The sequence below is a fragment of the Pinus tabuliformis genome, chromosome 3_1, assembly GCF_031772625.1.
Source record: "Pinus tabuliformis cultivar Carrire ecotype Pingquan chromosome 3_1, CPIR1, whole genome shotgun sequence".
In the NCBI taxonomy this organism is placed as follows: Eukaryota; Viridiplantae; Streptophyta; class Pinopsida; order Pinales; family Pinaceae; genus Pinus; species Pinus tabuliformis.
In genome coordinates, this window is record NC_142301.1 from 35,774,882 (window position 1) to 35,799,970 (window position 25,089).

General features: G+C 39.2%; 1 protein-coding gene across 1 annotated transcript in view; it reads left to right on the plus strand.

Moving 5' to 3' along the window:
• The window catches only part of LOC149185646 (single myb histone 4-like), a 182,086-nt gene extending 163,905 nt beyond the window's left edge, over positions 1 to 18,181 (plus strand). The window contains exons 4-6 of the mRNA XM_089410754.1: positions 14,175 to 14,258; positions 17,292 to 17,592; positions 17,683 to 18,181. Of these exons, the coding sequence (XP_089266880.1) occupies positions 14,175 to 14,258; positions 17,292 to 17,592; positions 17,683 to 17,714 (417 nt within the window). The 3' untranslated portion in view covers positions 17,715 to 18,181. The remainder of the gene's footprint in view (positions 1 to 14,174; positions 14,259 to 17,291; positions 17,593 to 17,682) is intronic.
• The last annotated feature ends 6,908 nt before the right edge of the window (positions 18,182 to 25,089 follow it).

Consider the following 25,089-nt stretch of genomic DNA (forward strand, 5'->3'; position numbering starts at 1 on the left):
AGTGAGAGTTGATGTAGCATGCTCATTGTGAAGAAGAAGAGCTAGTGTTGAGTATGTGCAAGAGAAGTGTGAGAGAAAGTGAAGAGTTGGAGGAAGTGTGAAGGACAAGATCTGATCAAGAGAAGAAGGAGATCTTCAAGTAAAGAGCAAGAGCACTTTAGTTGCAAGTTGATTAGACATTGGTGACTTTATTGATTCTCATTCTCTCTCTCTCTCTCTATACTCTGCTGAACAATTAAAAGAATCTAATAGCAGAAGAATCATTTGGGTTTTCCCCTTGTGGGTTTTGCCTTGATCATTGGACCTAACTCTCAGTGTCTCATATTTGTGCTTGACTGTCTTCATATGATCCTTATGTTTATGTTCTATCTACAATAGCTAATCTGAAAAGTTGTGAAGAAGAAATCTGCATTCTAAATAATTGTAACAACATAGAACATTCAGTTTTCTGTAAAGTACATTCAATGTTCTACAAAGTATGTTCAACTTTCTGCAAAGTATGTTAAATTTTCTGCAAAGTATATTCATTTTTCTGCTAACTACATTAAGCTTTTTGCTAAGTACATTCAGTTCGATTCAATTTTTTGCAAAGTACATTCAATTTTCTTGACTATACTCTTTCAACTTTTCGTAGCTGTATCCTTTTAAGCTTCTTTTTTTGGGCCTTTGCCTTTTGTCTTGCTTCTTCTAAAGATGTGATGTCATGAAGCTTAAGTTCACCCTGGAGATATGGTTTAAGTCTAGTGAGGTATGATTGAATAAGGTGTTTTTTTAGATATTCTAGGTACTTGTTTAGCCAATGTTTCCCATTCTGTAGTATATTTGTCCACATCTCTTTTTTGTTGCAGCTTGTTTAGTGTCGTGAAGAACTCCTCTTCTTTGACACTTTGGAACCTTTTAAAGAAAGCGTTTATGAATTTCTTCCAATTGATAGCATGTGTCATTTTCTTCCACCACATATACCAATTATATTCTTCACCTACCATTTGCATAGATACATGCTTAATTTTTTCATTTGTCATTGTCAATACTGTAAGTCTCGAAATACTCCTTGGCCTTATTGAACCATGCAACACTCTGTTTCTCATTACTGTCAAATTTGGACAGCTAGAGTTTTGCCCTTCGTTGATATGTGGCAATTGGTGGAGTGAATAAGGGGAGTTTGGTTTAAGCGCTGCATATTTGGGAAATTCAGTACATTGTTTTGTGGATTGGGTATGGAAGATGCATTTGGAGATTCAGGGATATGATGTGAGTTTGATGGGTCCGATGTATTTGAAAAATCTGGGTGTAGTTTCATTATTCTGATGTAGTTGATCAGTTATAATATTTGACCTTTGACAGATAAGGTTCAACGCCACCTTTGCTTGAGTATGATTCTGATCAACCATATTTGAAAGGGTTGCATGTTCCTTTTCAAGTTCGTTATAATGTTGCTGGAGTTGGAGGTGACCTTATTCTCATGTTTTGTCAATTTTTTGCTAAAGTCGCTCATCTTCATTAATGACATTGATCGAGTGTGTGCTGGTGTATATCAATCCAACTTAACTCACTTCCTTAACTTGAACCTAATTTTATTTACTTATTTATTTTATATATATATATATATATATATATATATATATATATATATATTTTAATAAGTGAACTATATAAACTATATAATAATTATAATTTATATAGTTTATTATGTGAATGTGTATATGATTTATATGGTGTATTTTATGACTTAATGAAAACAATATAGGAAAAAAAACTACGGGAATGAAGGGATTGAATGGCAATAACTTCAATATGCGGAGATGATGGTGACGGGGGTTTTATGGCACAAATGTTGACCAGTGGGGGAACGAAAGGGAGATGGTCGGGGAAGGAAACCTGAGATAGGTTAAACAAGTGTGAGAAGAATGACAGGACGTGATGGATAGGTGTGGATATGAAGGAATGCAGGCTGGGAGGAATGACGCAGAGCAAGAGGCGGCTGGAAAAAATGATTCATGGTGTTAGAAGGGTCAGCAGAGGTCCGTGAGGGTTTCAGTGTGACGAAAACAATAGGGATGGCAAAAGGACGAGATGGAAGCGATAGGAGACGACACATGTAGTCCATGAAGAACATGCTGCTGCTGGGGGAGGTGCGACAGTTGGGAAAGTTTATGACAAGGGCTAGAAAAATGGGCATCATGGGTTGGTGGCAGAACGATTACAGACTAAACGTGGATGGCACACAAATAGTAGTCGACTTATGCGAACTAAGTAGTGGTTTGGTCAAAGGATTAAATTGGCTCTGATACCAATTGAAGCAAACAATTAACACTGTAATTGTCAGATGATGAATATATATATATATATATATATATATATATATATATATATATATATATATATATAAAGAAACCGAATGATTTTACAAAGAGGGCTTCTGGCTTAAATATGGCCTTGGCTGCAGTTTCTAGAAGGGGCATGATCTTTTGGTTGTGCCCCTCTTCCTAATTATACATATTTAATTTTTTACATAATAGTGTGCAAACGTTGAAAAAATACTAATAAATACCTTTGAGAAAAATGATCAATCTTCAATTCAAAAGTTTGTCCATCAACATGAAAGGATTTGATACCAACAAAAGAACGGAGAAGACAAAAATCTTCTCCCGCACAAAGAGGGTACATTTCTATATGTAATACCAAGTAAGAAAATGAAAAGAATAAATGTGTTTCATGAATTTCCCCTTTTTGAGCTCGTGTAGAGAAAACTCAACATGGTAGATTTGTTGAGTGGTTCAAATGGATCGATCAAAAGGAAAGCAAGATGATATCTTCTTGGGTGCATTCTAACTTTATCACTAAGATGGTGAGTATATTGATTTTAGAAATCCCATTGACTCAGGTAACTCTCTATCAAATCTTCACTTCACATGAACACAACCCCTCTGATGAGACCGACATGATTGGTGCTGTGAAGTAAACAATAACAAGAATGGGAATCAGTGGTTCAAATTTTCTCTCAACTTGAACAACGACATGCCACCGAATGAAAAATCTAACTAATAATATATGCAACACTGACTGGTTGAGATTCAATGGAATATAAACATATTAACAGGCATATGAATTGCAGGGTGAGTAAGGATACATGTTATACAGATGAAACTTCAATTCTTCAAAATTCGTCAAATGGATGAGGAAGATTGCGAGAACCAACAATTACAACTGAGAAGAAATGAGCCACCAACAGAGAAGGAATGCATGAATTGTGGGTTGTAGGTCCTAAAGAAAACAATTCTGAATTTTTCCCTTTCAACGGGCATGCATTCTACGTGGAGGTCGCATATAGATTCTATGTGGAGTTCCACAAGCTGACTAACAGAGAATTGTGAGGTCAAACTAGTGGGGCAGAGGTGGTAGGTCAGACCAGCGTGCGCCCAAAGGCACAAGCAGGATCACGTTAGGTGTTATCACTTAGAGAATACCTTGGCTGCAGGGAGAAACCCTAAGGTAACCTCAAACCACTTTTAGGGTGAAAGTTGGCCCTTCAAGCCAGAGGGGGATCTCTCCATAAAACTCAACTACTCTATGGTCACTGTAGTAGAAGGTTTTCAGAATTGAGTTCAGGTGGCTAGATTTGCGTTTAGGTATAATATGGTTGGATGATCCTCAAAACCTACCATTGGGCATGGAGTCAGGCTATCAACAAAATGAAATCACAAATCTAATGAGCAAATTGCACAAAGCATGGGAGTAATACGTCCTTTGACTGTTTTGGAGATTTCGAAGAAAGATGAATTGGAAGAAAACAAAGCTTATAAGAGCTAAGAACAAGAAGTATTTAATGAATGATAATTTAAGAGAGGAGCATCAAATGAAATCCAATCTCATTAAACTAACATTTCAGACATGAAAGAGACAATTAATAACAGAGAAATACTGACAGGGAAATGAAACACATGAGTTTTATACTAGCTGCTCATCAAACACTGCAAATACATTTAAGATTTCTCAAACATATCCAGACTACAAGTAATTTTTCAAATGATTTCCAACCTTGTTTCATTATTCATAAACTGTCTTTATAGAGTTTCACATAACAGTTTGCAAAATAATAGAATCTTCATAATTACAATACTGAGATATTTTAAAATATCCTTTAAGTTCATGCATGAAAAAGATAAACTTAGAAAATATCTAATGAATCCTAGAAAAACTGTAGGCAAATCTGCTAAAATCTAGGAAAAAATAAAGTGATCTGGTCAATTGTCTAGCTGGAAAATAGAACAGGTCCCTCTATAGATTATCATCATTGTTTCAACAAAACAGGTCCCTTTGTCTACTTCATCAACACTGCCCCTGGATGTCTTCTGCTACTCTGCGATTTTCTGGAAAAATCGCTGACAGGCAGGTCGTCGGCATTACTGATTTTCTGATCTGAGATATAGCTGACAACCAGGAGGTCAATCCTTTCGAATATCGCTGACAACAGAGATGTCAGCGTCTCTGTTTCGTTTTAGAAAAAATCGCTGACAGGCATGCTATCGACATTTTCCTGTAGGTTTCGTTTACTAATCAATATGCATAGTTTGTTCAAAATAGCTGACAAACACATTGTCAAGCTTTTCAAAAATGCTGACAAGGGCATTGTTAGCTCTCCCGACTTTCATACTGTATACAAAACTGGCAGGTCGACTGTCAATGAAATGCAAAAATTGATTTTTGATTTAAACAAGTGGACAAAAATGGTTCTGATACCCTGGCATATTAGCTGAGGGTACTGGCAGCTTCAAGTAACACATCCAACTTGTCTAATCTCTGCTTCTTGTTCTTTCTAGTCTCCATGGGCTTTGCTTTGGCAACCTGTTTATTTCCTTTCTTATTAGGGCTTGCAGGCTTATTCTCAGACTCTATAGACCTTTTCTTAGACTTTGTAGGTTTCTCATTGATGATTAAGTCTTTCAGAGGCACATCATCTATGTCAATGACTTGTTTAGCTAACTCTGGGTTGCTTCTAAGCTTGATTTTATACTGTAGCTTGTTTGTTGGCCTAGTGTGCCTATTACCCGGTCTGAGAATCTTAGGTGCTGGTTCCCTTTCCTCTATTATTGGCTTCTTGCCCTTTAAATCTTCAGCAGGGGTGTTCTTTGAGGGTAAAAAGTAGTGTAGTCAATGTCAGCTTTTGGGCTTCTCAACAATGTAGGCTCTGGCTTGTGAAGCCGAGCACTCTTCCTTTGATAGACCTTGGGAGTTTTTGGGTAGTTGAGGCAGATGGGGCTTCTAAGTTTTCATACATGATGGGAGTCTAAACAGGAACTTGAGTTTGAGTCTTATTCATCCTCCTGATAGTTTGGGGTCTGCCTCTTTTCCTTCTGGCAGGTTGAGGATGGAACCCTCCCCAGAAAAGGAAATGGTTCCAAGTCCTCCCGAGCTTAATCAATTGGCTTTCTATCAAAAGTTTTATCAGTGCCTTGTGATAAATAAAATGTGAAGAAGGGTTAACCCTAGCCCTGTACCTAGCAACCATGTGCTTGAGGTTTTCTAGCAAGTAGAGACGGGGATTGATCCTAATCTACCCATCTAAATGTGCTAAGAAGTAAAAATGATACAAATTGATCCTGTTATAATGACCTCACAAGTAAAACACTGTTGACCCAATCTTTTCGAACCCCGACCTTCCAATTTTTTGCTCTGTGCTCTTCCTTGAAGAAAGATGGAATGTTTATGCCTGCTAGAATATGGTTGTGAAAAACCCTGTCACCGTCCATGGGAAAAGCTGTGGCTTCGACAACTGTGTGCTCTGTGACTTCAAATGTTAGACCAACGACTTCTACATGGCTCCCATTGAAACTTGCTGCAAATGATTGAGCTACCAAATTGTGGTAATTGGAACACCGATAGAAGAACCGACTCGACCCTGCCTGCTGGAACAAATGTAGGAGATCAGGTGTTAGGGCCCCACCCTAACCCCCTTATTTATGTAGTGGGATCGAGTCATAGTAAAGAGTCAATAAAGCCCATATTAATCATTGTAAGTGGTTAACCCGCAATTAATGACGGGACAACAATTAGTTGCAAATGGGCCATGGTATTAGATAGATGGTATTAATAAAACCCATGGTATTGATCCATGGTATTGCATGTATGAGTCATATATAAAGGATAGAGACTCCCTGCGAGGAGCATCGTGTCTTATTTTTGTATCGAGCTCTGCTCTATTGGAGGTTGCCCCCTCGAAGAGGCCAGTGAACATTGCTTTTTGAATAATAAAATATTTGCTGTTGTCTCTCACTATTCCATGTTCTGGGTATCTTTCTTCGCATATTCTGTATTTGGGTATCTTTTGCAGGGTAAGAGCATAACAAGTGGTATTTCCAGGGCCAGTGGGATCTCCATTTCTTAGCAATTTTTTTTTTTGGCTAGAGACGTGTTCCGGCGTCTTTAAACCACAGGATCTGTCGTTGAGCGCATAAACCGGTGGATTTGGGGAGGCATGCACGCAGGAAATACAAGAAGTGGTCACGCTTGTTGGACTCCCTTGTAACCTCTGTGGGTACCCCTTCGAGTAGTAGCGCATTAGACAGAACCGCGTACGGACTGTCTTCCAAGTACCTTCTGGGTATATCGGAAGCTCCTTAGCTCCTTTGCAACCTCGCCATAGATAAACTGTCGGCCTTCTTGCTGCTACAGTACACCGAGAACAACACTCGGGGAGATTACTTGCCCGTACGATAGGGTAGTCGGGTTGTTCGGCTAAGGGTACAGTTGATCCTCCTTAGTTAGAGCCCTGAAACATTGGGCCAAGTACTACTGTCAGACCCTTATGTATATTGCGATCTGTAGCACCTGACACTCCTCGAGACCATAGTTCCCTTTTCTATCTGGGGATCACGCATCATCTCTGCCAGATCCGCTCGCGCAAAGGGGTGCAGCAGCAGCAGACATTAGTCCCGCAGTTCCGAGTTAGCAGACCAGCCATTCCGATCTATTAGATCCATCAGATCTGTAGCAGCAATCTGTTCCGCCGCTCAGAGCTATCCGATCCGCCATTCAGATCTCTCAGATCCACCTGATCTGAGTAGTTGTGTGGGGTTCCTATACCGGGGCATGATTTTCGCAGGACTTTTGGTAGCATTGACATTTTGAGGATTCGGCTACTGCAGTATTCCTAAGGAAGGAGTAAAACTCCGTTAGAAGTCTGAGATCTCCCGGGGCACTTATTGGTGATCTAGCCCATCAGAGTCAGGACGATGAGCTGAGCACGGTGGTACCATTCAATTCTTAGTGAATTTTTTTTTTTTTTTTGGGCAGTCCCAATTTTCAAGAACATCAGGTCGGTGCATGGTAGAAACTATAGCTCAAGCTATGGCCAATGAGAGGATGGACAAACTTGAAGAATCCTTGCAATCCCTCCAAATTCAGCTTGACTGACTAACTAGCATGATCCTGAGCATAATCCCGACGGGCAAGGAGGAAGCCCATGAGGAGGCGTATATTGGCAATGGACACAGTGAGGGTGAGTCTAGCCACTCTCTTCACCTCGGGGGCCCCCACCAACAATCCCGTCTGCGACCTCCCAAGTTGGATATGCATAAATTTGATGGTTCTCACCCGGCAGCATGGATAGCACAAATGGAGCAGTATTTCAATCTAAATAACATCTTAGATAATGAGACTCAGCTTATTGTGGGGAGCATGTACTTGGACAATGAAAGGTGGCAATGGTGGGAATGGCATCAACGTTGCAATGGACCTTTTAGGACTTGGACCTCCTTCAAAAAAGCTCTTACAGAACGCTTTGACCAGGATTCTTCTTTTTTGGGTCGTCTTACTAAGCTCCGACAAACTGGCACAGTGGATGAATATATTATAGCCTTTGAAGCCTTAGCCTTCCGCACTAGGGGTCTCTCAGATGTGTTCTACACAGAATGTTTTATCAGCGGTCTTAAAGAAGCCATAAAAGCCCACGTCTTACTGCACTACCCTCCCACATGGATGGAGGCTTGTAAGGTAGCTCGTAACGTGGAACGTGCGTTAGCAGCCCAGTACAGTCGCCCAAATTTCACCGCTAAGGGTCGCCCCCCACAGGCTCACAGCATGGCTGAAACACTTAAGGTTCAAAAGGTGTCACCTGCAGAAATGGCCGAAAGAAGAAAGCAAGGATTATGTTACTACTGTGATGAAAAATACTCCCCAGGTCATAAATGCAAGGAGCCCAAATTTTTTCAAATTGATGCCATTGATTACAACTCATTGGAGGAAGATCCACCACTGGAGGAACATGAGGCGGTAGAAGAGGACAACCAAAAGGACAATGTCCTTGACGAACCAGTTATTTCGCTGCATGCTTTGGTAGGGATTTCTTCACCTCAAACTCTCAAAATCAGAGGTTTTATTAAACATCGTCCAGTAGTAGTCTTGATTGATAGTGGAAGTACACATAATTTCATCCATCAAAAAGTCACGGAAGCAGTGCATTGTTTTGTACGAGCAGTTTCTAACTTCCAAGTCCAAATTGCGGATGGGGGCACAATGAAATGTGAAGGCCGCTGTGAAAATGTCAAACTTCAAATGGGGGATTATCAGTTGAAGACCCACATGTTTGCCATACACATGGGAGGGTGCAACATTGTCCTCGGTGTTGAATGGCTTCGCACTCTTGGGCCAATCACAATGGATTTCCAGGAGTTATATATGAGTTTTAAGCAGAACAACTCCACACATACCCTCCGTGGACTTCAGGCGGGAGCTCCCTCTATCATCAACTCGCATAGGATGGAAAAATTGCTAAAAAAGGGCCATCATGGAGTTATAGCTCAATTTAATGCCATCCAGGTAGTCGAAACCAAGTCTTTGCCGATTCATCTTGAGATGCAACAGATTTTAAATAACCATCTGCCGGTCTTTGACAAGCCTCATGAGCTTCCACCCTCGAGAGGGGAACATGATCATAGCATCACCTTGGTTCCAGGGGCCCAACCCCCAAATGTGCGCCCATACAGATATCCGTTCACCCAAAAGAATGAAATAGAAAAAATAATCAAGGAACTTTTAGAAGCAGGTGTCATTCGTCCCAGCATTAGTCCTTATTCATCACCGGTGGTCATGGTGCTCAAGAAAGATGGGGAGTGGCGGATGTGTCCAGACTTTAGGGCCCTCAATAAGTTGACAGTCAAAGATAAATTCCCATCCCGGTGGTTGACGATTTGCTGGATGAACTCAATGGGGCTCAATTCTTCACTAAGCTGGATCTTTGCTCGGGCTACCACCAAATTCGCATGAAGGAAGTCGACATTCCAAAGACTGCTTTCAGAACTTATGAAGGCCATTATGAGTTCCTGGTCATGCCATTCGGTCTTTGTAATGCCCCCTCTACTTTTCAGAGCCTTATGAACCACCTTCTCAAACCATATCTCAAGAAATTTGTCCTTGTCTTCTTCGATGACATCCTCATCTATAGTTGCACTTGGGCCGCACATCTTCAGCATGTAGATCTATTCTTGCAACTGCTCCGCAAGCATAAATTATTTGTCAAGGTGTCCAAGTGTTCGTTTGGCATGGAAGAAGTTGAGTATTTGGGCCACATTGTGGGGCGTGAAGGTGTTAAGGTGGACCCCAAAAAGATCCAGGCAATGCAGGATTGGCCTCAACCTAAGACCTTGAAGAGCTTGAGAGGATTTTTGGGTCTCACAGGCTATTATCGCAAATTTGTCCGCAATTATGGTCGCATAGCGAAGCCCCTCACTCAACTCCTGAAGAAAAATTCATTCTTCTGGACGCACAATAGGCATTTACAGCTCTCAAAAATGCCATGTGTTCCACTCCAGTCTTAGCACTACCTGACTTCACCAAATCTTTTGTCATTGAATGTGATGCTTCGGGTACGGGTATTGGGGCGGTCTTAATGCAGGAAGGGCGACCTTTGGCCTTCACAAGCCAACAACTAAGTGGGAAGAATCTGGGCCAATCTACCTATGAGAAGGAAATGATGGTCCTTTTACATGCAGTAGAGACCTGGCGACCTTACTTATTGGGGCGACGTTGCCAAATCCGCACAGACCATCACAGTCTTAAATATTTTTTGGAGCAACGCCTATCCTCCCCACAACAAAATAAATGGCTCGCCAAAATGCTGGGATATGATTATGAGATCATTTACAAGAAAGGGCAAGAAAATAGTGTAGCAGATGCATTATCTCGCCAATTTGAGGAGGGAAGTACCCTGCTAGCAATTTCCCTTCCCATTCCAGAATGGATTGAAGAAGCTCGCAGGGAATGGTTTTCACATCCAGGGCTCTCCCAACTCATTTCTCAATTGCAGGCGGATCCAAATTCCACCAAGGGCTACTCGTGGCAGGATGAGATTCTTCGCTACAGGGACAGAGTCGTAATATCACCAACATCCACCCTCAAAAGTCGCATTTTGGCAGAATTGCACTCATCCCCCATTGTAGGACATTCAGGCTTTCAGAAGACGTATGCTCGCACCAGAAGATCATTTTTTTGGACAGGCATGAAAAAGGACATCCTCACTTTTGTAGCAGAATGCGATGTCTGTCAACGCCACAAAGGGGAGACTGTCAAGGCACCAGGCACATTACAACCGTTGCCCATCTCGGCAACAATATGGACGAAGGTTTCTATGGATTTCATTACAGGTCTTCCAAAGTCAGGAAACAAGTCAGTCATAATGGTGGTTGTGGACAAACTTTCGAAGTATGCTCATTTCTGCGCCCTACCCCACCCGTTTACACCGACTTTGGTCGCTCAATCTTTCATGGATCAGATCTTCAAATTGCATGGCATGCCCACTTCTATTGTGTCCGATCGCGACTCGATCTTCACCAGTAATTTTTGGCAGGAACTCTTCAGGCTACAAGGCACCCAGCTAAAACCCAGTACTTCTTATCATCCACAAATGGATGGTCAAACGGAAGTTGTCAACAAATGTTTGGAAACCTATCTTAGGTGTTTCACTTCAGAAAAGCAACATCTTTGGGTACAATGGTTACCTCTGGCTGAATGGTGGTATAACACCAACTATCATGCCACCAGCAAAATGACTCCCTATGAAGCAGTATATGGTCAACTCCCTCCTTCCCCTACTTCTTATATCAAAGGGGGCTCAAAGGTACAAGCAGTGGATCAACTCCTACAAAACCGCGCAACCATGCTCACCCATCTTAGAGAGAATCTTCATCAATCTCAAAACCGCATGAAGCAATAGGTGGACCAGCATCGCTCAGAGCGCCAATTGCAAGAAGGGGATCAGGTCTTTTTGAGGCTGCAACCATATAAGCAAACATCACTCAAAGACAAGGGTTGTCAGAAACTATCTCCAAAATTCTACGGACCATATCAAGTACTTCAGCGCATTGGAGAAGTCGCCTACAAGCTGGCTTTGTCGCCTACTGCAAAAATCCATCCAGTTTTCCATGTCTCATGCCTCAAGAAAGTGATTGGGAACAATTGCAGAATTCAAACCAGTCAACTTGAATTGGACGAGGAAGGGTCAATCTGGCTCCAACCTGAACAGATCCTAGACACACGAGAAAGGCATCTGCGTGGCTGCATGATTAAGGAAGTTCTTGTCAAGTGGAAAGACACCTCGCCGGAAGATGCAACTTGGGAACCGGCCACTATTCTTCAACAGTTTCCGCAGCTTCAGCCTTGAGGACAAGGCTATTCTTAAGGGGGAGGGCATGTTAGGGTCCCACCCTAACCCCCTTATTTATGTAGTCGGATCGAGTCATAGTAAAGAGTCAATAAAGCCCATATTAATAATTGTAAGTGGTTAACCCGCAATTAATGACGGGACCACAGTTAGTTGCAAATGGGCCATGGTATTAGATAGATGGTATTAATAAAACCCATGGTATTGATCCATGGTATTGCATGTATGAGTCATATATAAAGGATAGAGACTCCCTGCGAGGAGCATCGTGTCTTATTTCTGTATCGAGCTCTGCTCTATTGGAGGTTGCCCCCTCGAAGAGGCCAGTGAACATTGCTTTTTGAATAATAAAATATTTGCTGTTGTCTCTCACTATTCTATGTTCTGGGTATCTTTCTTCGCATATTCTGTATTTGGGTATCTTTTGCAGGTTAAGAGCATAACATCAGGACATTCAATAACTCCAACTCTTTAGGTTCAGTTCGGTCTAGCATGCCTCCCTTTCCCATTCTGGTTGGTACTATCCACGGGATTCGATGCTGTGTCCCTGCAGTGGAAATAGCTTCAATTGCCAAGTGGAGAACTCGGATAACTTACCAATATAACTGCTTACAGGATATGAGGTGCAAGATACGGTGAACCCACATGCGTCAAGTTAAACTTAACATCACGTTTGATCACGAGTGTGAATCATGATCAATAATTACATGAAATTGATTACATAGCACCTTTAATCATTACATAAGGTAAGCACGATCAAATTCGTACTTTACCCTTTCGATCATAATAGACACCTGTGCTCAAAATACCGACGCTGACATGGTCAGCACAGTCAGCACTTTAAATATTAAAAAATAACTTAATCGCTGACAATTGACCTGTCGGAAAAATGAGAAAATAGTGCTATCCTCATTGTCAGCGATATTCACTTTCCAACTATATCGGGTCCCGAAACACTGCTAGGAGTATTAACCTGTTTATTACAACCTTAAATGCTGACAACGCAGCTGTCAGCGTTTTATAAAAATTACAAAAATATTTTTTTTGATGATAACATTAGGGATGGACAGGGGCGTTTAGTAGTCATAATAGGAAATTCTCAAGCCAAAATGGCAAACCTGACTGGCTGAAAGAGAGGAGTTACACTGAATATGGCATGGGTGCCTAAACTTGGGACCTGTGGCTCTGCTACCATGTCGGGCCAAGGAATAACTCCTGAACTTGGATGCAGTTGCATTAATCATAACATAATTAAATAACATTAGAGAGCAACCTTTTGGGATTCATCTTCCATGGCCAGTTCCTAGTCTAACTGTTCATATTTCACTTTATTTACATATTTACAATTTATTGTCTTGTGATATTTGTGTTTATGTTCCTAATGTGTATACATAACAACATTTGAGAGGACTTCTATAATTATAACCTGATTATTTTCATAATAAGTGCACATTTTCCTTCTAAGTGTGTCTTTATTTTTATACAATTATGAAATACTTATTGCTTTCTATGACATGGCAACAAAATCAACATTGACACTATAATAAGGTAATAATACATTAAGCTTAATAACAACAGATAATAAAAAATATACGGTAACTATAGTAATATTTATAACAGAGATATCATTAAAATTAATGCATTTTATGAACATTAATTCTTTATTTATATCAATATAATATTTAATACTAGTCTCTAGCATTAGCGCACCTCAATTAAAACTAATGAAACCAACATAAATACTTAAACATATAATTAAAACTTTGTTCAAACCAGTGTTGCAAACATCCCGATTTTATTGCAAAAAAATTCGTGAAATCACAATTTTTTGGCATAGCCGAAGTTTGCATATTTTTTTCCGATATTTTGGTGTTATTTTAATTTTTCCGATGTTTGCCAATTTTTACTGATATTTTCCCTATTTTTATGATTTTTTGGTTTTCTAGACTCTTTCCGATTTTATGCTGGCGTTTGCAATATTGGTTCAAACCTAAAATTAAGACTTGGATATAAAATTATAAATATTAGCCTTTGCATATCTTTTGTTTATTGTAGTTCGCATGAAACATCATGGTTGAAAACTTCAGAACATAGGGTTAGCCAGAAGCATGGATACCATGAGAATAAGTCCGCGTGGAAATCTTCGCTGAATGATATAATGCTTTCTAGTTTGAAGCATAGTAGAAAGAAAGTACCAGTTATTTCACTGTATGTTGCATTGCTGGGAATGGAGAAATTAGATTAGAAAAATCTTTAAAGGCATAGAATTGATGGGTTTTAGATCATAATCTATCTTCTTGAACTACAATTGATTCTTAATGAATTGAGATACATGATGTTGGAAAAACAATTAATCTTTGATGTGTTCTCAAAATTCATATAGGCATTTTTTTCCGTGTCTATGTTTTGGTTACTTCCTAGATGGTTTCATCTTTAGAACTCACACTTATGATATTAGTGCTATTAGTTTCAAAAGGATTTTATTTTGGGGTTTTATTTAATTGAACATTTTGTTCAGGAGCGATATGAATTGCCCCCCAATTTCAGGAGGGCGCTGGGCACAAAGCTAAGGCGGTTGGTTGCACAAGAAAAGGTTATAAAGGTTGGTACATTTAACCCTATTTACTCACATGTTATGTTGTTAGAAGGCACACCGAGAATTTATTGACATGGGAGGAAAGATAAAAATTCAAGTAGATAACAGGCTATATTCCTATTACTTTTAAGAATTTATTATAGGGAGCTAATTAAGTAATGGATAATATTATCACAAATTTGTTAGTTTTAGTTTCTTTTATGGTCTTGGTAATGTCAACATTGTGTTATAGTTGCAATGTCTTCTGTGGGTTGTCTTGGGCAATCACTTCTTTTGGGACAAATACTACTTTATTAAATTAAGAAGAACTTGGAAAATGCATTGCTCAGTGTCTGTGATCATCTGGATTCTAACAATGAAATTCAAAAACTAGCATCATATCTCAAGTAATAAAATAAAAGCTTCTCATATTACAACCAAGTATTACAAAAGGGGCCATGGTGTAGGATAGAATCATATGGCCTTTTCTTATTGGTAGTCTTTTGAGGGAAATTCCTGGTCTATTTGGATTGTAGGCAACACAATGGATGGATATTTGTAATTGCATTGAGAGAAGAACTGTACTTTATAGCCTATTCAGGAGTGGGGGGGCTCATCAATCTATAAATTTCTGTGGTTTGATGTTTCTCATGCAATTCAAAAATTTCACCTATATTTCGAGAGGTTTCCTTGATCCTAACATTGTGAATTATCAGTCTTAGGGTTGTTGAGAGACATAAACCAAACAACAGCAACAATGGATTATATTCCAACTCTTAGCAACCGCTACCTACTAGGCAATTTAAGAGGAAAGATGCCAGGGTGTTCCAATAGGCTTCATCCCTCTAGGGATAACATAAACACTTATCAAATCTTTAAACACAGCAGTGTTACCGCAAAATCTAGCAGTCAAGTGCAAAGCCTTACTAGGTACTCTAGTACTAGGGCAACAATTAGATCCACCACCACTTGTCACCTTAGTGGCATCTCCCCTGCTTCTTTGTGGTTGGATATTATCCCCACAAAGGAGGCCTCCCTAGCAAGATTTAGAGGTTAGACGACTAAGGAACCCTAAGCCAAATAACTCTGTAAGGAGCTTGCAAATTATAAGCACTAAAATGATCTTCAATAAAGATAGGCTGGGGGTAAAAAAGAGATATATTGGATTGGAAGAGACTATTGGCAAAGCCTGTGAGGGCCAAGGCCAAGATAAGTTCTGTAGATTTTTGGGTCAACCCTCTTATGGATTGCTGTTATAAGTTAGGGTTTCAAAAGAGAGCAATTTTACATCATACTAAACTTTACAACGACAATAGAAATAGCCTTTTAAAGGTACGACCATCAAGGGAGTTCAAGTTATTAAGTGGGTAAACAATGGATAGGTCAATAATATGTTTTCGATGGCTGAAAATGTACAAAACAACAACTAAGACCTAAAGTCAGCCCAAAAAATGGGGATGAAAAGTGCATGAAGTGATAGATTTTGCCTACTTAATATTAATAGATGCAATACGAAGCTTTAGGTCAATAAGTGCAATTTAGCTATAAAATGCAGATTTAACCAAACCCTAGCCTTAGTTTACCATAAAATAAAGAAAAATAGAAAAATGAGGTTGATTGAAACACAATGACTAGTGCCTTCAATCAATTGGGCAATGGAGTCAGTAGGACAGGGTCAAAAGGCTGAGGACCTTGGATAGAGGGAGAGGAGAGGGAGTTCTCTCCAATGCAAACTGTAATGACTTCCTGTTTTATCTGATTTCAGGTCAAAGGAGGCAACCTAGTTCCTTTGATGGATACTTGATGACAAATTTTGCATAATAAGAAACAAGAGTTCATAAATGATATCACAATTTTAGATATGGCTCAAGATAAACCCTAATTTTAGTAATCAATGCTAAACGTATCCTCCCCAAGACAATTTGCTACCGTACTTTGCCATTGCATCGAAGTGAAAGAGAGAGAACTAGTGTGCATTCTTTGTAAGAGAGAATTGAGTGTGTGTGACAATAATCCTAGTAATTTGACTTCCCCCTATATAGGAGGGTAACCAAGTTGAATTACTTTAATTTACAATTAAATTCCATAAAACATGACTTCAAGCATTCTTAAGTCCAAAAAGGTTATAAGCCGACCCATAAGATAGCATTCAAGACACCATCCTGAAAGTTAGTGTCTCCATCAAACAAGGTGCGCTAGCAATGGTCCAATAGTGCTCCTCACTCCAAGTCATCTCATCGACATGAATGATGCATCTTCAAGCCACAACTCCTCGAACCATTTGTCATCATCAAGAGGCCACATGTCATCAAGAAAGGTTGTACTTGTGCCAGCACTTCCAAAGTATCTCAAGTTGTCATAATCCTCATCTGGGCTCTGGAACAAGGCAGCACCTATCAAGAAGATGCAAGGCCAACCTGGGGGTGTCTATCTCAAGTTGTCATCATCCTCATCTGGGCTCTGGAATAAGGCAGTGCCCATCAAGAAGGTGCAATGCCAACCTGGGGGCATTCCAGGACCTTTGGGGCACATCACCAATCCTGGTAATGTCCTGGCCTTTGGTCTCAGTGTTTCAGCATCTGGAGGTGTAGGTGTCATACATTCTTGTGAGGGTTGCTCAATAGCCAACGCTGATCTCTGTGGGGGAAACATTATGGCTGCAAGGTCACAAGTGCTCCTCCGACTGGGCTAGACGTCTTCTCCATTGTGCTGTAGAAGTGTCAAGCCATCCCTTAAGTGATATGCACTACACTGTGAACTCTTGGTGTATATCAAGAATTCAACAGATCTATGATGTGCTCCTTGTATGCCAACAGGCCATGTCAGACTTAGTACATAGATGTCTCAGTTTTAACTTTTTACTCCTTTTCTGCAGATGTGAAAAGAAGCACATACATAGTTGATGAGTCGATGCTTCGTATTAACTCTTAATAAGAAAGATTCATTGCTATGTATGTTATTGCATTTTTCATGTTGGCGAGGTTGTGGATTGATGATCGAGAGAAAATATCCATTTACATTTTGGCTATTTTTAATGGTACTTATGCATCTATGTGGCAGATTCGCAATAGTTACAAGCTCAAAGATATGACATCTACAGCAGAAGTGACATCTGAAGTCTTGGGATCTGCAATTCCAATGGATAATTCAATGCAATACTCTAATGCATTCACCAATACAATTGATACCTTTTCAGTAGATAGAGTAAATGAAGCTTCAATGGCTGCTGCCATGAAAGTGGCTGATGCAGAGGCCGTGTCTGCTATGGCAGATAAAGCAGTGGAAGAGTCTGAGTTGGCTGCAATGTTAGCAGAGGAATCAGATATGATTTTTGAAGCAGCATCTGTAGTATTTGAACAATGTAAGAGATAAATTTTTAGCTTCTGTGAATTATGTGAAAATTTTGATATATATTGTGCCAGGATTCTCATTTGAATGTTTACCTCTACAGTGTTGCAGGATGGGGTGCTTGTACTTTCTTAATAAATATGAGTTGCAGCAAATGCTCTGCACTCTAGAGTGAGCCCTTTTCAGCTGTTCAGGAATGCAACTATGTACAGAATTTTGTCATTGGTAATGTCAACATGGCATAGAGCTTTGGTTGCAACCAATATGTTCTTGCAATATTTAGGGGGGTCTGCTTCCTTTCCAAGCTTTGCCACTCAGTATTTAGTTAATTAAGTCGTTGCACTGATGTTCAAAGGGATTTGTCCCTTGCTTTTCTAATTCTTGGTATTTTGAAATGCCACTGCTCTCCGGAATGCATCACAAATGGAGTTTATTTGTCTAGGTTTAATCTTGACATTAACCGTGCTGTTTTCCTTTTTAATTGTCAGAATCCAGTGTTTGGAAAAAACTAATTGTATATATGAAGAGAACGGGTCTCTGTTCTTTACGTCTAAGATTCTTGGAACGTTCCACGAGTGTATAAAGAAATATTTTGACAGTCACCTTAAATTTCTGTATGCTAGTTCTTTTTCTTTGTTGCTTACTAGGAAGAAATGCTCCACTGACTTGTGCTTCGACATATCAGGGAATGGTTGAGGGGTGATGAACACGTGTCAGTGTTTTAGAATTATTTGAACTGCAGGGTTAGAAAGGAACATTTAATCAATATCTTCATGAAATGCATCTACTAGTTTGTGGAAGTTATTTTATTTTGATTTTCCCTTTTTAAATAGTATCTATCAAAGTTTACTGTCATAAAGTATATTTGATGAAAATGATTTTCCACAAATTCTGTCTGAAACAATTATGTATCCCGAGTCGGCAGTTCAAGATGGTTTATACTTGATGAAAATGATTTTCCAATAATTTCTATCTGAAACAATTACATATCCCGAGTTGGCAGTTCAAGATGCTTTATTGTGTTCATCGATTGTCCTCTGGGGTATTACTAACAACCCATAAAAATTCACCAAGCAATATATCTACTAATAAACTGCACGAGTGCTTGTAATTTTTCTCATGTAATTCGTCTTTGCGCAACCGTAGTGCAATGGTGGCTCTTCCAACACCTTTTTCTCTCCTTTCCCATCAGTTATTAGAGTCTCTCGCCCTCCCGTTATTTATGTGAAGATCTCGGTGTTCCTTTGTACCACATTTTTTGGTCCTCATTCTGTTTTTTTCTGTCAATTTTTTTTTGGTTTGCATTGGATTCCCATTCTCGGAAGTTTGAGGTTTGTTTGTGGTCCTTGAACTCCTCTATTTTGTCTTTCCTTTTTACTTGTTGCATTCTTATTTTTGCTGTGATTAGTTTTGTTTTACTGGTGTGGAACTTTTGACTGTGCTCCTGATTCCTTTTTAGTTTTTTTTTCTATACGTTCAAAAGCTTTGGACTTGCATCTTTGTCACTCCCGTTGCAGATTCATCCACTGTTTTAATGCATTTTGTTGTAGCTTCCCAGTTGCTGCATCTTCACTTGGTTGTTTGTAACGAGGCACATAGTTTAAAACCTTCCCCCATAAAGCATTTTATTGTCAAGCTGCTCTCTTATCCTAGCGATTTTCAAGTCTCTTCCTCGAATCACAATCCTAACCATAAATATGCACCTCATGTTAACACATGCCCTTTCATGGCTTTATTTTTTTTCAGTTTCTTGTCCGAATAATTCCATGTTAACACATGCCCTTTCATGGCTTTATTTTTTTTCAGTTTCTTGTCCGAATAATTCCATGTGTGTTGAAGCTTTTAGTTTAACTTTGTTTCACAATAAAGAAAATAGTTTCTAGCAAAGTCAATGTTAGATTTCCTTAAAACCCAGTAACTGGTCTACAATTTTTTAAGTGTAAAACCAGAAATACAAGCAACTGTTCCGGGAACTTAAATTTGCAAATACACTAAGCTTTCTAACTTAGCATGCACAATGGAAAATAAATATTAGATCTGAAGGCAAAAACATTTAACGCATAGAACACAAAATGTACTTAGGAAACCCAAATTCTGGGGAAAATCTGCAATTATGTGTTTTTCTATTATATAATATACTAGGGAAATTCTGCCCTTGAGGTTTATTTTTGGAGTTGTCTAACGAGGTGGAGGAATTGCCCGGACGGCCAAAACTGGTTGGAATCCGGGCAAAAAAACTTCAAAAAATCTTGGAGGAAGTGTTTGAATCGTGTTTTTGATGGTGGAAATAGATTCAGCGCCATCAAAAACGTCTAGGACACCTAAAATTTTGAAGTTTAACAACTATAACTTGGATTTACAAAAATCTTTCCCAGATTTTCTCTAAATATGACTGGAATTTCCATAACTTTCCAGGCAACTCCTCCGCCAGTCTAACGTTTATTTTTATCTAGGGTGCCCTTTGATAAAATCATGAACAATAATATTCTTAAGCAATATACTAGAAATAAAAATTCAATAACACATGGGTCTTTGATAAATTAACCTTAATCTAGGGCTCACTGCCCAATGTAACTGAGATTGCGTCCAATTGATAAATTCTCCAATATTATTTGCAATGTCACAAACTAGTAAACCATTTGCAATTGTAAATTAAATCAAAGTTCCTAGTTTACGATCTACTGTGCAGAATCTAATTTCACTTCCACAGGGCCAAATTACTTCTCTATATTGACAAAACATATTACTTCTCTATATTGCCAAAACATTCCTCCCTCGGGGACTGATCTCTCCTTCTGTGGTAACCGCAAAGACTATAATTGAGCCGCAATGTTACTTCTTTCTCAAAGTCCGACTTTCTTCTCATGGGTAGCCAGAATGACGAATTTGTAACTCAATTGTAGGAATAATAGATGATCGTTGTGAGGCATAGGACATTGCTGATAGTTCAGGGTTTCTGCCCTAGTTGCCCTGGGGAGGTTTCAATTTGTTTTTCTATGAAACACTCGCAACACTTAACGGGTCTTGGAATTATGCCGTGCTTAATTTGTCTTATGTGATTTTTGTAAACATTTGTTCGCTAGCCTTCGTTGGATATGTTGTGCTCCTCTGCCGCTATAATTGATGGCAGGGCCCTCTGAAAAAGCTGTCACACCACCGAAAGTTTGTTTGTATACAAAGCTAGCATAAATCTGTATGGACGGACCTTGGGGATGGGACTCGCAGAGGGAACTTTAACCAAAGGCTTTGCCTTTTCAGGAATGGCCGTTTAAACTCATGCTTGTTGCTTTCGAATGGTCCAAGCTTCGCTCTATCACACGTCTCCTCATTCGTTGTGCATAGGAGGCTGCCTTAATTGGTTAATGTAACTTTGAGGTCTGCATGAATTTAGGAAGACTGCCACTGACTTTCCATAGGAGATCCTGACTTGAATTAGGGTAATTGGTCACTACCTGTTCCATAATGAATCTGCATGTGGCAGTCAGTGGCATCTTCCATTATCTTACAGCCTCGATCTTATTAGGATATACCATTACTCCTTCCTTGGATATTATGTGTTCGAGGTACTCTACTTCTTTCTCAAAGGTGCATTTGGACATCTTTGCATAAAATTGATGTTCTTCTAGTATAGTGAGAACTTGTTCCATATGTTGTAGATGCTCCTTCCATGTTTTTCTATAGAATAAAATATCATCAAAGAAAACTAACACAAACTTCTTTAAATATGGTTGGAATACCTCATTGATGGTAGCTTGGAAGGTTGTTGGAGCATTAGTTAACCCAAAAGACATTAACATAAACTCGTAATGACCTTCATGAGTTCGAAAAACGGTCTTTGCTATGTCTTTTAATCTTATTTTGATTTGGTGGTTGTTGACAGTGTTGGAAATTTGTTAAAGGGGGTCTCCTTGATGTGAAGTCCCAATTAGATTTCACATTGTTTGGAGTAGGAGCCCCATCTAGAGCATTGACCTGATCACCATAACTCTAAGATTTGCCTTGGTTGCAATGAATAACATAAGAGAGTATGCACATAACTAATGCAAGAGCATCCTGTTCAAGAAAATCATTGTATATTTGGTTGACTTAGGGGATTTCATGTTTGATAATGCTTTTGATTTCTCAGTAGGAAATTTTGTATATTTTTAATAATTTGAGTGAGAAATGTGTGAGGGTTTAAATGTAAATATTCTCAATTATGTGAGAATATGAGAGGTGTTAGACTTGTGAAGATCTCATAAAAATCTTTGAGATTAGGAGATCCTAGAATAGGAAATTAGTTGAGTTAAAAGTGGATTGAGATTTGGTATAATCTGCTCATAAAGGCAGAATTTAGATATAGAATTGTTGTTGAGATCCTCCAGGGATCATTAAGAGATTTTAGGAACTAATTGAGAGATTTAAGTTGAGAGATCTATGGAGAAGAACTAGGAACTAGAATGATCCATAACTATGTAATTATTCCTATAATTATAAACCTAAGGGGCATGTAGAGGTGTGAGAGAGAGAAGAGTGAGTCTAAGTAGAGCTAGATGCCAACTAATGTAAATCGGGCCTGGCACACTGTCTAGATGAATTTGATTTATAGATAGCATCTATTTGCTTCTCTGGAAATTATTTTTGTTTGTGAAATCACAATTTGTTTCTGTGTGATATATTTGTAGGTTTATGGGTTGTATATGATTATGTTGATATTGGTTACACATCCCTTGGCTCATGGATTAATCTATAATGTGTGTTTCTCTTGTCAGTCACATACTTCATACATTATTCAGAGAGTTTTGTGTGATATGATTGTTATTAATCTCTAATGTGTGTTTCTCTTGTCAGTCACATACTTCATACATTATTTAGAGAGTTTTGTGTGATCTGATCGTTGAACAACTTGGAGGTCGGCCAACGATAGCCACACTATTGATTGATTCACTAGCTATGTTGAGGAGCTAAAGATTTGATGTCAAAGTTTGAGTTGATGGCATCGATGCCAAATCAATTCTTTGTGTTGTTAAAACACTATTGAAGGATGGACATCAAGATGGGGGAACCAAGTTCCTCATATGGTAATCGAAGTGGTCCAATTATTCTGTGGGAAGAAGTTCCCATTGGAAGTGTGTTGAAGGGATTTTGGGATCATGGTGGTTCAACACTGGAGCTGACATTTGCGTTAAATTGCAAAAGGATGTGATCATATTTGGAAAGTATAAGAACGTGGAAAACACCCATTTGGAGTTGTGTTGAAGATTGCCATTTATAGAGTGAAACTAGAGATTACTGTTGTTGATGAAGTCAATTTCATTCAAAGGAGAACGAAAAGGATTCCAAAGTGGAGCAATCAAGGGAATCACACATATTGGGCAAGTTTGGATCATGATATAGAAGAGCAAAGGATGAATGACAGAGAATTGTGAATGCGTTGAGAAAGGGTCGCGTCGTGGGTCACACCTAGAATAGAAAGGTCGCACCGTGGGTTGCGCCAAGAGCAGAATGGCCACGCTAAGACAGAAGGGTCGCACTAGCATTGCAGAAGCGTAGCGCCAATTCAAAATTGTCTTTGATTGATTTTTAGGAGTTCATGTTCTCACCTTCAACGTTCCCCCACATCAAGCTGCACTGAAGGTAAATGAACACATGGGTTTCGAGCAATAGAGGGTCGACATACTCATGTTTCTCTTAATCACACTCAGGTATTACATATAGCACAAAAGTCTGAAAACCAATCCTTCCTTGTTTATGTATAACTGATATGAGCGCAGTTTTAATCAGAGAGTGAGACATGAAGGGTTGAAGTCTCTTTGTTAAGACTTGTAGTGTAGTCTTTGGTTTTAAGGCTACTGATTGTGGAGTATAGATGTGGCAGGTCATCATTTTGGTATCAGAACAAGTAAAAGTTATTTGGGGAAAACTAGAACAGAGTTATGCTCTTGAAGTTGTATATGCAAATACAGTTGTGATTGCAAAAAGAGGAGATCGTAAACACTGACAAAGCAAAGCAGGAAAACAAATCTAGTGTGCTTTGTGTGCATTTGTTAAAGATATTACACATGAAGAAAGAATCAGATTTTAAATCTGACAGGCAACAGCCACACAAAGATAAAGTGTGGCAGAATATTAAGTATTAATTGATACTGTTAAGGAGAATTCATAGATGAAAATGAACAAGGTATAGTCCACTCAAAGTGTAGATGAATGGTGGAAGAAGATCATGCAGAGATCTTGAAGGTAATATGGTATGTTTCTATTTTTAACTTTGGTTTTGAGGATTGTGTTTGCAGATTTCAGGTTGCAGACAAAAAAGGTGTTAGCAGCAAAGATCACTGAGAGGAGCTGTAACAAAGAACTAGTTGTGTTCTCAAGTGGAAGAGCATATGAGTTCTTAAGCATTGACAGAACCTTGAAGAATTCCAACAGAGGTTGGATAAAGAGGACAAGTGAATGTTCTTAAAGGAAGTGGAAGCTGTAAAGCCTAAAAGAGCGAAAGAGTTGCTCAGAAGATGGTTCCAGAGATAGAGAACCATAGATCAAGCTCAAGGAGATAGCTTGGTAAGGTAAGGTATCAATAGGCTAAGCTTAAGGAGAAAAGCTTGTTGAGATATCAAAGGAAGGTATGGAGACTTGTTGAAAAGAGAGGCTTAGGTGCAGTCCACAAGTGAACGAGATGGAGTTCACAAAGGAGGGGAAGCAAATGATCACTGAAGGTCATTGCAGAGGTTCAGAGGAAAGCCACAACAGAAGGAAATATGCCAAGGCAAATGGCATGAGAAAGAGTCAAGAAGAGATTGATAGAGAGAAAGCTAAGATAAAATTCTATCTTGAGTTATTGATGGAGATGTTACAAAGGAATAAGGAAGACTAGAGGTATGGTTGGATTATGAAAAGAAAAGTCAAATGGCATAGATTGCAAGTGAAGTGGGAGCATAGATTGAATGCTCAACTGAAGGAAGAGTTACTCAGAGTAAATGAGTATGAGGAGGAAGTTTTGGTATGTGAACCAGAACATGGCCCATTGCTTTTTGAAAGTAATGAAGATACAAAGGAGAAATCTACAGAGGATCTTCTGAATCATATGAAGGATTCAGAGCAGCAAGAAGACCTGGTGGCTGAAGCATCAAGTGAGACCGCAAGGTCTTATGTTTTTAAAACTGACAATTTGTGTATGATTGCAGGTATTGCAGGAGATAGGCAACCTTTTGAAGATGTCTTTAGGACAAATGAAGATCTTGAAGTAAAATATGATGAAGAAAACCTCTTAGATGAGGAAGGCTTTGAATGGTTGCAACAGAAGGAATTCATTGATGAGTTACTTAATGGGAGAAGACAATCATCTGAAGCTGTCATGGAGATGGAAGATCAAAATCATGGAGATGGAAGATCATAATCTTATTCTGATGAAGAATGAAGGAACACTGTCTCAGAGAGGTAAGCCAATGAATTTGACTAATGTTATTGATGAAGAACAATTGTGAGAGAATGCTAAGGCAGAAGACGGGGCAAGGATAGCTCTTGAAGAGGG